At 40.3% G+C, this 17,868-nt stretch overlaps 1 protein-coding gene across 1 annotated transcript; it reads right to left on the bottom strand.

The window, feature by feature from the left end:
• Positions 1-4,885: 4,885 nt before the first annotated feature.
• Positions 4,886-16,163, bottom strand: LOC139724291 (nucleolin-like). Its single transcript, XM_071635436.1, has 8 exons — positions 16,110-16,163; positions 14,626-14,761; positions 11,950-12,251; positions 10,637-10,766; positions 9,325-9,545; positions 8,096-8,225; positions 5,889-6,007; positions 4,886-5,411 (listed from the first exon to the last, which is right to left on the bottom strand). The coding sequence occupies exons 1-8, from the start codon at positions 16,126-16,128 to the stop codon at positions 5,353-5,355; spliced, it is 1,116 nt and encodes a 371-aa protein (XP_071491537.1). The 5' UTR covers positions 16,129-16,163; the 3' UTR covers positions 4,886-5,352.
• Between the last annotated feature and the right edge of the window lie 1,705 nt (positions 16,164-17,868).

Genomic DNA, 17,868 nt, shown 5'->3' with positions numbered 1-17,868 from the left:
CGGACGCCATGGGTCGCAGGCCGAGTCAGTGTCAGATAAGTGTCGAATCAGTCCGATGTGTGTTAGACTTGTGCAGTTGTGCAGCTATCGGGCGTGTCAAGCCGACGTCCTAGGACAGTCTGTTGAGTGTCCTATAATAAACAAGTCATCGGACAGGTTTACTTGAGACCAGGGCCCATTTCATATAAGATGCTAGGATAGCAACTCTTGCTGGAATGGCAACTTCCCATAGCAACAGCCAATCAGGAAGCTGGATTCTTGTCGTTACCATGGCAATTGCCATTCCAGCAAGAGTTGCTATCATATCAACTTTTTGTGAAGTGGGGCCCAGGTTTACGGGATCTTTTTGCATTGGCATCACTCGTGGTGAGCTATGGTAAGAGTCTTTGGAGCTTTTAGGATCAGATTTCATCTGAACTCATCAGAATGCTGAAATTTTTGCATTTAAGAGATCAGAGTGAGCCTCTGATGGTCAGAATTGCCTAGAAGGGGCCATTAGGAAAAGAAAGATATTTCAGACAAATGACTGGATGTTGCTGAAAAATGGTTTTCTATCACTGCAAAACCATTGCGCGACTCATAAGCGCAATTCAACACCATGTCCCAGTTGGCTCAATGCATGGAAGAAAATCTAATACAGAGAGGATATTTCACCAGAATTGGATCTACAAGTTTGAAAATGGTCGTGAGGTTTTACAGTTTTCCCACTCTTCCAAGAATCAGCGACGTCAGTTCGCAACGGCACGTGTTCAAATTGGACATGAAGCCATTCTGATTTTGTCACCCATACAACGTATCAGGGCAATTACCCTCCCCCCCCCCCCCCCCCGATAAATACTGGTTAGTGATAAGGTTAAGTAAAGATTAGGATTAGGGTCCAGGGAAGGGTCTGGGGTAATTGTTCGGGGGGGGGGGGGGGGGTGTCTAGGGCAATTACCCCCTGGGTAATTACCCCGGACCCTTCCCCTAGACCCTAATCCTAATCCTGAAACTAATCCTAGCCCTAACCCAAACTCTAACCCTAATCTTCATTCTAACCTTATCACTAACCAGTATTTAGCCGGGGGGGGGGGGGGGGGGGGGGTTACTGCCCTGATAGGGTTCAGGGGGTAATTGCCCTTGAACCCCCATGCAGGCATCCCAGTGAACCTCGGCACAAACCTCAACTACATTTCCGTTCTTGACGTAAAAGAACACACCAGACTGCGATATACTATCTTCACATCATTTCATTGCAGTCTTCTGATGACCCAACAACGAGTTTGTGAGGAAGAGAGGTTGCAGTGACGCGGAATTATGTTTTTCGTTACATTTATATACATACATATATATATATATATATATATGTATATATATTCTCTCTTCCATTACTGTAGTCTCTTCCATGTTGTGTGCATTTGGTGAAAATGTGTGATAATCTTTAATTCCATTTTTTTTTCACTTTCAGATCTGATTTCGATAAATTTCCATCATTCTGCTCATTTGATTTTCCTCGATTCACCAAAACAGCTTGAACGCGGCACACTTGCACACTTGCACTTCAAAAAAATGAATTAGAGCACGTGCAGAACACACACATACACACACACACACACACACGCATACACACACACACACACACACACACACACACACACACAAACTGTTGTAAGGTCGTAGCTCAACTCTAGATGACACTGATTCCACTGTACAGGGGAAAATGAATCGGTGCAGAACAAAAAGATGTTGCAAGGTTGATATTCAATTCCAGACAACAATAAAACCACTGAACAAGAACCAGTTCTACTACCTCCCCTTTATTTCAATTTTTATTAAAATTGACTTAGAAATAATGTAATACTCCATAATTCCAATACAAATATACATTACTGACTTACCACAACTGTAGCAAAATATGCAAATGGACTTAAAGATTGACAATCAACATGAGAAATGGTAAAAAAGGGTTAAAATACTGACTTTGCCGACTACAAACTCCAGCGACGCAACTTAAAAGGAAAGGAGTCAATTACGAGGCTTCAATATAAATTAAGTTTGGTATATTCAAAAATGCACATTAAGGAAAGTGGAGAGACACTCAAATGCTAAAGTATGGGCCCCAACAGTTGCACAAAACTTGACTTGTTGGTATCTCAAATCAAAATCAAAATCAAATCAAAATCGAATCAAAATTCAGCCTTGCAGGCTATGTTCATTAAATCAAGTGTAAATGTCCTTGAGCAGGGCAGCATATTTATATATTCCGATCTAAATTAAGTATTAAAGAACACACACCTCCCCAACCCCCCCCCCCCCTCGCCAAACAAAAAAACAACAAAAAACAAAATACCCCCAAACAAATTTTAAAGCAAGAAAATTAAAATGGGCAGCCTTAACCTATGCACCACCCCCGAGTCCCACACAAACTTTGTGCTGATACTGCTCACAATGTTGCGAAGACTTTTGCGAGACTACATGTATTTACCTCTGTCCTCCGTCTCATCTCGACACTCGTATTATGTTTGAATATTGTTACATAATGTACTTGATTACTATCACACCGTAGGTGATCGGCTTGGCATGATCGATGGGCGTACTCTGTTGAGCAGGTCAAAATTTAAACGTTGAAGATTTTGCTGGCTGTCATGATATTACTATCAAAATTATAAATTCACGTTGGACAAGAAAAAGAAATCCACAAGACTGCCCAGTACATTTTCAGGCTGATATCACATGTTAAAAGCGTTAATAACACCAACACAAAAAAAACCCCACATTGCATTATATTTCATGTGCATATCTTATCTGTCTATACAGATATTCTCTCTCTGACAAAACGCCCGCTAAGTTCTCCTCATGACAGTCACAATCTTCTAGAGGGGGATTAACAAATAAGAAGAAAAGAAAAGTTACCACTGCATAGTTTACTTATACATGGAGAACTTGTTGGCATGGGCAATTACACAGATTTTCAAATTGGTAGGGTTAACGTGTTCATACATGCCACACGATATAGATTGCTCTCTGTAGCTCATCTTCGCAACTCACTCCGTTGCTCCATCTTCGCAATGGCTGTCGTGTGGACAACTTGCCCACTTATCTTTACTGATTGGCTAACACCTTCAAAATGCAGCAAAAGGATAAATAAAAGTCCTTGAAGGGGAAAAAAAAAATGGTTTCAAAACATACTTTCAATACATATCTGTTACAGTGAAATAGTAACTTAACTATTTCTTGGTCTGTATCTGTGAAATTCACTCGGTATCAAAATGCACTACATACACTCAGTGCTATTGTAACTGTTCTCAAAACGTACAGTTGATGCTAATACTACAAAATACTACTGGACAAAAAAAAAAAAAAAAAAAACGAAGAAAAGAAATGTATTTACACTGACAGTAAGTAGAGCTACCAATTAATATTAGGGTTTTCAAACGGTGACAATCCACACAACACAGGTGACTGCTTCCATCTCAATACTAAAAAGAATTTAAAAAAACCAACAACTACATGAATTCCACTCAATTATCATACAATGTGCTTTCAAGACCACGACTCACATGACCACATTTTGAAATTAAAATAGCCGTGTCCTGCAGACCCATTTCTGCCCGCATAGACCAACTTATTTTCCGGGCAAGCGCGTTTATCCACACTTAGATCATCAAGGGGTGGGCATCATCATATTACTAAGATTCACATGAGTGGGGAGGGGAGGGTGGTCTATTCTGCTAAAATATTGGCTAACCTACGTGAAAATCATACATATCCCCTATACAATCCAGCTCGTCTGCAAATGTTTAAAGGGAACAGTGCTTTTTTTTTTGGGGGGGGGGGTATTTGTGTTGAACATGCTTCATATAATTAGGCATCACAGGCCTGTATACATACTTAATCTTCAAGACTTTCCTACAGATACGAAAAGAAACGTTTGCAAATCAAAGAGAGAAGAAAAAATGCCTGAAGAAATAAGACTGAAATGAGAAATTAATTGTCAAAATATCATGATTCAAAGAACAAAAAACACCTAGGAGGTATTTTATCCGATTATCTATCCCAAATGTCCTCCTTTGAGATTTCCCTGAAGTTTTCCAAAATACGCGGCTACAAATCTTGCTGTTCGAAGCTCGACCAAAACTCTGCGCACACATCTACGACCCGAAGCCCACCCTGATATTTAAAGCTATGCAGCTCCCCTCAACCTCAACGACTGCACACCTGGACAAAGGCGCAAATCTTGGCGAGCTCAGACGAGCACTTTTCTAGAAGCACACTCCAAGGAAAGGGTGAAAGGAGAAGTATCCACGTAATGAATCGCGTCTCCTAGTCCCATGCTTCTCATCCATGGCCCACTGGTGGGCCATGACAACGGCCAAATATTAAAAAAAAAAAAGATTCATATTCCGTCTGACTATGGGCTCGAAAAAAAATTTGTAGAGGCAAAAGTGCGCCTCGGGTTGAAAAAGGTCGTGAAGCGCAATCTTCGTCCATCTATATTTGCAGCACTTGTCATATGTTTTCGCATCATCGTCAGCTACTAATGCTATCTACAGTTTGATGCACGCCTGAGAGACGGCTCACTTACATGCCAATGCTTACAAAATTCCGGGAAGGCATAACATTTTTTCTCCTCCCTGTCATTTGAGGAAGAGTGAACAGAAACTGTAAAAAAAAAAAAGAGAGCCAAGAAAAAAAGATTAAAGTGTGTAGAATGAACCAGAAAATTCATTCATTTGCAATCTGCTTCCAGCGAGCAACCCCCAAGTAGCAACAAACTCACACTAGCCTACTTACATATAAGACACCACAAGGGGAAATTTTGTACATCCAGTGAAAAAATGCGGCCTCCCTTGGGCCACAGGTTTACGACATTTCGCACCCCTTCCCCCCTCCCCCCCTCCCCCCTTCCCCCCTCCCCCCATGTTAAGTCGTTGATCACGAAAAATAACATTTCAGCACAAAAATCGTAAGCACAAAACTGCTACCCCCTTCACTGTCACTTCAATTTTTTTTTTTGTCCATCTGCTGCACGTTTTCGTCATGCAAGCATCGCCTAAATCCACGTGCGAGTCTTGACTCAAAGCGACTCGTCAAACGATAATAGCGTCAAAAAAGATATCATTTCCTCTCGATACGAAGGCATCTGTTAATTTTGTTTCTTTTTTTTTTCTCTCTACACACAATGCCATGGCATCATCTTGTTTGCTGTAAAGTATTAGAGGTACATCACTTGTTATATGCAAGTCGCTTTCACTCTTCCCCCAAGATTTCTGTGATGTACGTGTAGAGAAAAACTCCTCAGTCGTCGTGGTCCGTCCCTGTTTGATACATTTAGTTACGAGCGCCGCCGCCTCGTCTTGATGTCTGCCCCCCTCAGTATCCGTTGTAGCCTCCGCCTCCCCCACGGCGACCGCCACGGAAACCGCCACGCCCTGGGTGAGAAGAGATGACTTCGAAAATCAAAATCATTCCTCGCTTGTTGGATCTACATAACATTTAATAATATAGACATGCTGCCCTTTTTTCTCTTTTTCATTCAACCGGTTATGACCTCTTTAGTGTAAGTCAATAATGTCTGCAGAATTTTCTCATTAATGAAGATAAAATCCATGATTTTAACCTTGACATTTCTTTGAACCCCAATCCCACGACAAATACACTTCATATTAGCCTAATTGGTACTCCTTCTTTGAGGGAATTTAATCTTTTATCCACAAAAATACAGAAGAATGAGCTCAACAAAGTTTCAGTTGAACACCCAACTACAAGCAAACCATAGCTTGCCCACACGCATTTCGAAGACCGGCATCATTTCAGGCCTTAACATGGGATGGCATTATCCAGATTAGATCAAAGGAATGCTCTCCATGACAGCGTGACAGATAGATCCAATTTTCTGCGGTACTTACTTCGGCCGCGTCCGCCTCCGCGCTCCCGAGCGAACTCCATGAACAGGTTGTCCGTGCCAGACAGAGTGTCGATGGCGTTCTGCGCGGCTTCGTGGTCGTCAAAATCAGCGTAGGCAAAGCTGAATGGAGAGAAGATATATCTCCCATTAGTCTCATACAAAGCATCCACACTGTCCCATTACACCCAATCACTGTATCTTTAAAAAAAAAAAAAAGAAGATTGTCTACCATGCACAGGTAAATGCATAACATTTAGAGTAAACTGTTATATGAATATGGAATTTTCATAACTTTTTTCATTCACTAAAAAAAAAAGGCACATGCTAAGCTTACTTCCAAAATATGCAGTGTCTTATCTATAAAAAGAATCTTTTTATACAATTTTTGCTGTAGAAAAAAACATAACGAACAATGTAGACACATACTACAGTATTCATCGCAAAATCGGGACAGGTTGGGAGTAGCAAACATGGCCTCTTTAAGCGGCTGCCCGATTTCGCGATGAGCACTCACCATACACTAACGCCATACGACCTGTACATGTAGTGCACACACACACACACACACACATGCATACTGACGTATTGTACATGTACATGAATACACAACCACGCTACCCCTCGGCGCGACGTACACACAGATCACAGTGTATTGAAAGTTGAAACATTCAGAGACGAGGAATTTGGACTTTGCCCTCAAAGTGTTTGAGTATGAGTATGTGAGTACGAATTGCAAGCGAGCACATGGCTTTGCTTATGTAGGGGAGAAGAATGTTGCGAAAGCATGTGTTTCGCAATGGCATGGATACTTTATACACAGCGCTTTCATGGCTATGCATGTACGTGTACTGGATGGACAGAGGTCAAAACACACCAGTCCGAAGCTTGCTTTGTAAGTTCGATGTGAACTACAACTGATAGGGAATCTTTGAAATATTGTTGTGGTATTTTGGTAGATTTTTGTGTAAAATATCAACAAAATCAAAGATCGCTTGAAGAAAACTTGTCCCGTTTATCAGAGTCCCCGCCCTATTATCCAGTGAAAATAACATGCATTGGAAATGTTTCTGGGAAGCGTATGTCATTTAAGTGAGGTTCCCGATTATCAGATGCCCGATTATGCGATGAATACTGTACTTGCAATATATCTGCTTTCACATGTAAAATGTAGGTACGTTACAGCAGCATCTAATAACTACAGTAATGTATCACTCAATCACCTGTAGCCATAAACTAATTCCTATCAGTAAAGTCTAATCAATCAGAAGTATCATAGAATATCAAAGAGTACGTGTTAAAAAGACTTCTCGTTCCGTGAAAATGAGCCATATGGCACGGTTTGGAATGCTCTAAGTCACCTTGGCAACACAGAGCTCTGCAGTAGTTCAGTTTCCGTGAAGCGTAAAGGTACAATTTACCATTTGCACATGAAACAAAGATCTACATGTAGCTTTAGTGCTTTAAAATAGTTATAAAATGTGAGTTAGGGATAGAAATAACGATGTAAAAATGTTAATCAGTATAATCAATGTTAAAGGGTGTGTACAGTTCTGGTCGAGGTGAGGATTTAGCTTTTAACGTTTTGCAAGATATTCAGAAACCACTCTATGAGATGTCAAAGAGCATGCAATTCTAAGGGGTATAAAAAGTTTATTTGATGAAAATCGGTTTTGAAGTGGCCGAGATATCCAAAAACAAGGTGAAACAAAGAGATCCTAATAAAGTTGTGGCCTGTAGTCTTTAATTATTATCACTTTTTTGGATATCTCAGCCATTTGAAAACTAATTTTCATCAAATAAACGTTGAATCCTTCTTAAAATTACATGCTCTTTCATATTTCATAAGAGATTTCTCATTATCTCACGTAGGAATGTAAAAAACATGAATCCTCACCTCAACCAGTACTGTACAGCCCCTTTAAGTATTGTTAAAAACACAAAAAGTGAACAATAGTTTTGCCAAAATTATTCCTAGAATAAACCATCGACACAATACTGTGAAAAACAGTGATATCTCCTTATATTTTAGGATTTATTGCAAATTCTTATATGGTTGGACGTTTTGTGATATAACTGACCTACACATAGGCATCAAATGTAATAACTCAAATGTCTTCAAATCACTGCTCCCAATGGTAAACAGTGGCTTCAAAATGGCTCAAAACTCTGGCAAGGGACACAATCACACGTCAGAATTTGTGCGCCTACCCTTTGATTTCGTCCGTGTCGGGATGTCTCGGTATCCGCACCGTGGAGCATCCGAGGAGGTCCATGAGGTCATCCTCAGTGGCGTCTTCGGCGATGCCCTTCACGTACACAGTCCTGTTCTGGGAGTCGTCTGGGGGTTGTAGCGGGGAGCAAAGCAGGGATGGGAAATGTCAATAAGACATGGTGTCATTTTGATACTTCTGGTTTCAGTTGCAGACAACACTGACAAACACTAACATATGAACACAAACTTAAGTGAAATGAAACAAAGCCAAAGGAAACAGGAGGAAATCATGTAAAAGAATCTAACATCAGGTTAAAAGCATAATTTACCACCATTTGCAGATGAAACAAAAACCCACCATTAGTACTTTCAAATACAGTAGTTCTAAAATATGACTTAGGGTTAGAAACAGCCAGTGTAAAAATTTGAATCGTTGAAATCAATGTATTTACTTTTAAATATACAAAATGGGCACAATAGTTATAATAAGAATGTTTCCTGACTAAACAGTCTACAGTTATATGGTTCATTGATAAAATACAGATATCTCCTTATATTTTGGGCTTTATCACAAAAATTTTACATGATAGGATGTCTTGTGGTACAACAGACCTACACATATGCATTAAATGTCATATCTTGAATATTTTTTAGGTCACTGTTCCCAAAGGTCCCTTAAACAAAATCTCTACTGTGTCTGCCATATCACATTATTACTTGACAGTCCTAACTGAAGTAATGTTAGGAAATTAATTTTGAGCCAAAGCATAATGAGACTCAGCCTTTCACTCTAATCATCGCTATGCATATAATTGTTCAATCATTTCTATCCGTCTTACGATTCTCCATACCTACACAGCACAATTTGAAGCAGATCACATTACTCCATCATTCTGGGGATGGAGCCAGATAGTCTGATTACTGTGAAACCCTGAAATATTTACGATATGAAACTTTCACAAAATAAGGCCCAACTGCCTTTTACACGACATGAAACTTTCGCTAATTGCGCCTGGCATTAGGTGCATTATGCAGACAAGAATTTTCACATGCCTTTCACTTTTGCGAATCTTGGCTCCTCGCAAAATTCACAAAAGGTTCACACACACACACACAGAAAATGGCTAGTTTTACAGTATTCAACATTGGCCACTCCTGTGTCTTGTTTACTGTCTCGTCTCTGGAAGTCACGATTTGAAGATCGGGAAGAAAGTAAGATACTTACAGTCACCGTCATCCTGTCTGGACGATCTGTAAGAACGGTCCGAGTCCCTGTACCCGCTGCCGCCTCCGCCGCTGCCAAATCCACCTCGGGCGCCGCCACCACCGCCACCGCCGCCACCGCGGCGCTCCCGGGCAAACTCCAGAAGGAGGTCGTCCTGCCCCGTGAGTTGGTCGATGGCGTCCTGCGCCGAAGCGTGGTCCTCAAAGTCGGCATATGCGAATCTGTTTTGTGCGGATGGAGTGAATGTGACAATATCAGTGGAATACCGTAAGTGAAAGTTTGGGGAAAATCAGACAATGAGTTCAAAAGTTATGAATATTTAAGATTTGAGTGCAGCCATCAGTAGATGAGAAGATGACTACAGTTTGTGATGACAAATGTGAAGGACAATAAAAAAAGATTAGAGACTTCCACAAAAACTTCATTCTTTTATGACAAGTACACATTCCCTTGACTTGTTAATGACATATAACGTTAAGGGTAATATTATTCCCCCTACTTCTGAGAGAGGCAAGTCAAGTGCTCTGTCATAAAGTGAAAAGATGCTGAGTTTACTACTTACTTTCTCATTCTTATATGTGACATCACAAACTGCAGTAGTACAGGCTGAGCACAAGACTTATTGTTAAAGGTCCTGTTTACCTTTGGGAGCAGTGATTTAAAACATTTTCACGATATCACATTCGATGTATAAGTGTAGGTCTGTTGTATCATAAAACATCCTACCATATAAAATTTTTGTAATAAATCCTAAAATACAAGGAGATATCAGTATTTTTCTCAATAAACCATTTAACTGTTGTGGGTTTAGTCTGGAAACATTCTTATTATAACTATTGTTCACATTTTGTGTGTTTAACAATACTTAACATCGTTCATACGGATTCAAATTTTTACAGTGGTTGTCTCTATCCCTAACTCTATGATAATGAGCATAGCTCAAAAGATTGAAGTAATAGTTGCAATTGATGGTGTATTTTCCTTGTCTTTCAAAATAAGTAAAAATTGTCACTTAAGTATGTACCTGATCGCATCATTAAGAGCTAAAAATTGAAAAAAGCTCCCTACTGTGGGAGGCCACGGGGGGGGGGGGGGGGGGGAACCCCTCCCACACCCTCGCTCGCGCGCACATTCGCTCGCAGAGATGCCGAGTCATGAAAATCTCACTCATGCAATTTTTTGAACTTGGCATCCCTGATGTAGCAAGATTTCATGTGCACTTGTTATCTTGTTTGTTTCATATATACGCATAGGATAGCTACATTTTTAGATTTCTAGATTTCTCAATGGACACGGAAAATTGGAGACTTACCCTTTGTTGTCGTCCGAGTCCCTGTACTTTGGTATTCTGACAGAGACACATCCCAACAGGTCAATGAGGGAGTCCTCCGTCGCATCATAGGGGATGCCCTTCACGTACAAGGTCCTGTTCTGGTTGCTATCTGCAATTGACAAGATAAGCACCACAGGTGGTAGATGAAGTGATTGTGACTTTAGCCAGCTCTGGTAATAAATCGCTTACATCAGCAGGCACCACAAAGCTCAAACAAGGTCAGCAAAAAAAAAAAAAAAAAAAAAAAAGAACAACTACAACAGCAACAACAACAACAAAAATGGGCGTGCGCACACACACACACACACACACACACACACACACACACACAAGACCCACTCACAGTGGACAGTGGAGTGACAAGCATGGTCCCATGACATACTGTATGCTCCTATGGCAATTGCTCCAAAGAAATATCTGCACACAAAGCGTAACATAACTTCTACCCACAAACCTAACCCTAACCCTGATCCCAAGCCTAACGTGACACTAAATCGAAAACCCTATCACAACCCTAACCCTAACCCCTAATTCTTGGGAGAAAATAAAACCAGAGCAATTGTCGCAGGAGCAAACGTCACGTCACTGACAAGTGCACTGATAATACATGATTCTCCTGGCACAATATCTTGGGAACCTGTGATTGTGTAGCACCTATATTTGCATAAGCAGCATGCATGGCCAGTGCAGTTGGCCAGTGAAAAGGTTGTTGCTACATCGACAGGAGCTCCACAGCTGTACTACTCAATTGTCCCCCAAAACTGAAAAATCACAAAACAGTATGGACAGAGCCAAAACTAGCGTTTGCAAATTGGATTTCAAGTACCAAAATGATCTAAGCATTTACAGGTAGATAGAATAGCCTGTTACCACGTCCTCAAGGGGGGGGGGGGGGGGGGGGGGGGGGATATCTGTAACTTGGAATACACAAACAAAAACTTTCCTGCAGAGCGTAAATTTGAGATCAAAGGCCAAGAGATGCCCTATGATCCCCAATGACTTTATGATGGTGTTTTCCATTTTTTACCTCCGCCAAGGGAGGAGGCTAAGTGATCGTCGGCGTTGGGTTGCCTGTTTGCAAAATAACTCAAAAGGTTGTGTAGGGATTAAAATCAAACTTGCATGAAAAGTCGATATTGACAGTAGAGCCACCTCATTCAATTTTGGTAGTGATCCGAAAATTTGAATGCATTTTGGAAGGATTTTTCATCTTTTGGCATATAAGGTTTGTTTTTCAAGGCTGGGGCTTTAGCTGCAAAAGGGAAATCACAAATCCTGGCTGCAAAGCTTACCTCTTCCTCCGCCCCTTGGCCGGGAGTCGTATCCACCACGTCCTCCTCCTCCTCCTCCTCCGGCCTTGAAGCCGTAGCTACCGCCGAACCGCCTCCCTCCGTCACGATCGCGATCGCGTCCTCCTCCTCCTCCGCCGCTGGCCCTACTCCTGCCGCCGCCACCACCGCCGGACTCTTCAAAGTTCCTCCGCTTGTGGCCCACATAGTCCAGGGTCAGGGTCCATCCGTCGATCTCGATGCCTTGCTGCGCGTCCATGGCGTCATCCACACTCCTCTCATCCTCAAACTCAATGTAGGCAAACCTGGACGGTTGGTTGAGATGAGAATTCAGCTTTTCAACGTTTTTTTGAGATAATGAGAAACCCCTTTTAAAATATGTACGAGCAGATGTGACCCTGCACCACAAAACCAACAAAAAGTCGCCAGACATGGATTTTCAGTTAAGGGCAGATTCTGAAAGAGCAGACTCTAAGCTTTAAAATGATGTATAACTCAATACAAATGGACTCCCCTAACCCAGCTAAATACTTGAAAGAAAGCAAGCACTTTGGAAAAGTGTGAACTGAGAAAAGAGGCTCTGAAGAACAAGCGCTTAATCTTTACCAAGCTGTGCTAGCTGTGCCACGAGAGGGACAAAACACAGGATGTAAACCACCAGAGCAGCAGCAATGAAGGGATTATCAGATTAAGCTGAAATTGAGCATGTTCTATTAGCACACTCTGCCCATGATTAATGCTAACTTTCAAAGCAGTAATGTCATCTTTTCAAAAGTTATTAGACTTGAAAGTGAAGAGTGTGGAAGGGATTTCAAGACATGAAAAGCGGCCTCTAAGACAAGCCTGATCATTCTACTCTTCCCCAAAAAAGGGATGTAGAAAAACTGCTAAAAACAATTTTTCCCATTCATGTTATGATACCAAACTGAAGAATAATGTAGAAGGATAGCTCGTTCAGAAAATATGAAAAACTAGAGACTGACTTGGTTGAACCATTTCACCTTTCTTGAGTCCTCACTTAAAATTAAGGGGTGCGACTTTTTGTTTGTTTTGTGGTGCACGGTCACATATAATTCTAAGAGGAATTCAAAGTTTATGTGATGAAGATTTGTCTTGAAATGGCTGAGATATCCAAAACAAAGCAATCCTAATAACAGATGGGACCCAGCTTTAATCACAATCTATATAGTTTGTTCTACTTTGGTTTTGGATATCTCAGCTATTTCACAACTGATTCTCATCAAATAAACTTGGAATTCCTCTTAGAATTGTGTGCTCTTTAAAATTTCATAGAGTGGTGTCTAAGTATCTCCCCAAAAGTTAATAGCTTAATCCTCACCTCAACTAATACTATATTACCCCTTTAAAATGGCTCATCAGCTTGATGCTACATTGTTTTGTACACAACCTAATGTACACATGAAAATTTTTTGCATGTGGAAATTTTCGCACATTTCATGCAACATCAAAATCGCGTGACAATAAAACCACACAAATAATTTTGCTTCTTAAATGAAATAATACAACTATCTCTTAGATTCTGCATATTTACAACATGCAAAATTCATTTTACCCAACTGAGCACAAACATTTACTCTGGCAAGAAATTTCCGTTTTTACAGTATATTGTACCAGCTGAAAATTAAAATGAAAAATGAGCAAATTTAATGGGATTCCATCAGTATTCAGACACAACACAGCCAGATGGCTTCACATGTGCTCTTACCGACTGAGCTAAAGAAAGCCCCAGTATGGTGTTCGTCCCACAAACCCCCTTCACACGGCCTTTGCATTTGTTTTTAACTCTGTCACCAAGACTACAACATTTAAACCAAAAAGTAAAACATTTTGACTTATTCTGATTCATATGACAGACTGTATAGAATCTCTGTGTACAGAGATTAGCACTTATTTACTACTTGCAAACTAAGTAGGGTTCCTCCTATTTAAAAAGTTAAAGGTTTTATGACATACAAATGCATGTTGATCTGTGTTGACTTATGATACCCTCAACATCACTTTCGTTGTGAAACGAATATCTAGAAACAATCCATGTATTTCAAAATAACTTTTCTTCTATTTTTCTTCAGATTACTTGGATACACCCACAAAAAAAATTAAAAAAAATCAGACTTCCAAACCAAGATTCTGGTTGTGACCTCATCTGTCAATCATTGCTTAAGTACTAATATGATTGACAAAAGACATTTAATGCACCCTCCCTGAGAACGAGAGCATAACTTAAGTGTTCCCTTGCCATGTCTTTTGTTCATGACATTAATATCACAGAGACATGCAAGTTATGCTGAGTCGAGGGGAAGGTGCATTCCAATATCTTTTGTTAAAAAATATCAGTAATTTAGAAATGATTGACAGATGAGGTCACAACCAGAATCTTAGTTTGGATTTTTTTTTTTTTTGTGGACATACCCAAGTACTCTGAAGAAAAAAAAACAAACATTATTTTAAAATATATGGATTGTTTCTACAATACATGTATAGATATTCGTTTCACCACAAAAGTGAGGTTGAGGGTATCATGAATCAACACAAATCAACATGCATTTGTATGTCATAAAACACTGAAGGGGCAAGCTCTGCTTTACATCACCACAGAGCTCCGAATCAGCTACTAATTAAGTGCTGCAGTCAAAAGGGCACATCTTGGAAGCAACCTACCCCTTGGAACGTCCCTGGTTGTTGAGGGGGATCCTGGCCGACACGGCCCTGAAGGTGTCCACAAGGGTCTCCTCCGTCGTGCTGTAGCACAGGCCCTTGACGAAAAGGGTGCGGTCATCTTCGCTCTCGCTTCTCCCTGCACACACGGAACAAACAGAGCTCTGGGCATTAATTGAATTTCGCCAGAAGGGCATGGAGATGGGGGCATATCTCTTGGTGTTTCCAAACACTGATATTTTGCAGCTCCTGATAGGGAACTACTGTATACGCCGTTATTTTCGCGAGGGTTTAATTTTCGCGAATTTCGCGAATTGCGGTTGGATCGCGAATTTAACAACACACGAAATTGTCTCCATGCACTTTGTTGATGGAGCATTACAGTAAGCGTCGGCATCAATTCGCGAAAATGTCGATGACCTCGTCATTCGCGAAAATATCTGTACGCGAAAATAACGGCGTATACAGTACCCTCATCCCCCCCACAACAACAACAACAACAACAACAAAGAAGGCAAGAGCAAAATATGAGAAGAAAATATTTTCCCATCTTTATTCATCGAGGATAGGTTTATCTTTGATAAGAATAGTGAAATCAAATATAACTCAGAAGTTGTTAAGTCCCTCCTGGCAATGAGCTGGTATGCAATGTAGCATGCACAATCACACGGTCAGAATTCGCATAATCCACGGAAACTGACTGATCACAAATTTATCAGCTCAATCTATAGATCAGGGGACCCTTTTCATTTTGGTGGGGTGTGAATTTTGCAATTGGACTGATATTGTGAAATCACAAACAGATTCTCTTCCTGTTACACATGTTGTTTGCAAATTTGAAATAATAAAGAATCATCAGCACTGCTACTTAAAGGGGCATTCCGGATGATTTTCATAATTTCACATTATGTAGTAAATCGACAGCTCCATGTATAGATTCGTGGAATTTATTGTGGTCCTTGAGCAGATAAACCAATAAATTGAAAATCTTAAACAAATTACACTGAACAGTGTTGATGACATCAGAGCCTCATATATTTCAGAAATGTAGAATTGTAATTCCATTGCAATACCGCTTGCTCAACAAGTTCACCTGTGAAAAATCTATGCATGCCTTCTTCTTTTGTTCTGCTTCCTTGAACCCCAACTCACACATTCTTATGGTGAGGCTGCGATGTCATCATCCTTATTCATTGCAATTCGTTATAGATTTCGAAAACATTCTCATTCCTCATCCCAATCACTATAAATTCTAAAACTCTGTACTCAGTTTAACTAATTTATAGTTGTTCAAGTGTAAAAATTTGAAAATCATCCGGAGGTCCCCTTTAATAATCTAACTCATATCTGAATGGTCCCATCATGAAATTGCACAAGCAAGGGGGGGGGGGGGGGGAGGTAATTGTACATTCTGACAGCAAACAAGTCAATTGGGTGCTGTGCATGTACAATGTACATGTACATGTACACGTGCTTCTCATTCTTACTTCTCTGTCTGGAATCCATCTTCAAAATGGAAGTTTTCTTCTCCACAAAATACTGCTAAGCTGTCTGTGCTGCTGCTGCTCCTGCCTTTGGTCTGCTTGGAAAACAACAATGAAAGCAATGCATTGTAACTACATTAATTTGAGCCTTTATGGTACTTACAACCACAGTGTAGAATTCTGTAGACACTCCTCCACTAAATAACAACAATAGAGCTTGATACAGAATTTTGAAAGTGCTTGGATTAAATTATGGGGAATGTGTAAATAATGTTTGTCATATGAGTTCACAAGTCATAACCAAGTATCACTCAAAAAAAAAAAAAAAAAAGTGCTGTAACTAAAACGTAAGAATCAGTTTTCAGGTAAGTTCCAAACTGAAGCCATTTACATGCACAACTAACATGAATGCAGGGCACTTGACTTCCCACAAACCCATGATATGCCCAACTGCCTACTTACAAGAGTGTATCAACTATGGAAGTGCAAGACATCTATGTCAAAGGTTGCTTGATACAAGTAGTATACATGCAATTTGTATATTGAATCACACATATAGAATGGAAGACATTTCATTCAACTTGAACACAATAATAAGTTGTGGATTTTCAAACTTGAAAATGTGTTCACATAACAGTGATGCATACATGTGTACATGTTGTATATGCCTTGCGATTTCATTTGGAATTAACATGAGGCCTTAATGTCATGTCCTCTAAATATTCAACAATTAGAGTTTACACGAAAGTGTTACAAAAGTCACATTGTTGGTTGCTGGTTTAGTAACCTGCAAACCCCTTTTTCGAGGACACTTCTTGTAATAAAACAATGCCAACTTTGACTACAATTGGAGCCTATCCTGTACATGTTTGGCAGACCTTTTATAACACCCACAGATTTCCTCTGGATAAGGACCCCCCACAGCATGCAGACTAACATCATTGGTGATACACACACACACACAAACAGTCATACACAAACCCGAGGTCAATGCAAACATAATCAAATTACGAGACATGAAAACTCGTCACATTGAGGACGAGTTAGGTGATACGCTTGTGGTCATCAGATGACGGTCATCTGCGATCGACAAAGAAAAGAATGTGATATAGGCACCTTGAAAATATATTGAGCGTGCATGCCAAACCGTTTCTGTAACCACTCGGCCACGGGTCATCCACGGAAATGGTAAGACAAAAAAAAATACACACAACAATGTATAGATATAACAGGGGGAAAGTCAATGCCCACTCAACTATTAAACGTGGCCGTGTGAACATCTATTGCATTGCTAGACGGAAAAGCGGCCTTGTAACGACTGAGGTCGCTATGCCATTTCTGGCAACTTGGGAAAAATACGTCCCGCAGACATAAAACCTATAATCGGCTGGTTTTTGATACCTTGCCTTTAATCACGCACGTGTGCAACCTTACGTCTCTGAGACGTCGCCTTTAACCTCTCAGTCATACGTCTCGACGAGAAAATATGAGGAACGTAAACTTATATGTGAAAGATGACTCAGGAATCGTTTCGTCCATCTTCCATTCTCATTTTCAGTTTTATGCTGCAAAATACTCAACCTGGTGAGAAGATAAATAAAAAATAATAAAATGTATGATTACTGCAGCTTATTGTCTCAGCTACAACATAGTTAAGTTTCAGAGGAAATCAAAATCAAGTGAGGTAAAGGTGCTCGAGCGTTATCGAGTCAATGCATGGATAAAAAACAAAAATCCCCTTTCATAGACGCAACGTACAATC

Source organism: Diadema antillarum, unplaced genomic scaffold (genome assembly GCF_040938485.1).
Source record: "Diadema antillarum isolate AM-2024a unplaced genomic scaffold, OU_Dant_1.0 scf00000210, whole genome shotgun sequence".
In the NCBI taxonomy this organism is placed as follows: domain Eukaryota; kingdom Metazoa; phylum Echinodermata; class Echinoidea; order Diadematoida; family Diadematidae; genus Diadema; species Diadema antillarum.
The sequence above is the reverse complement of the archived record's forward strand: the minus strand, read 5'-3'. Positions and strand labels throughout refer to the sequence as shown.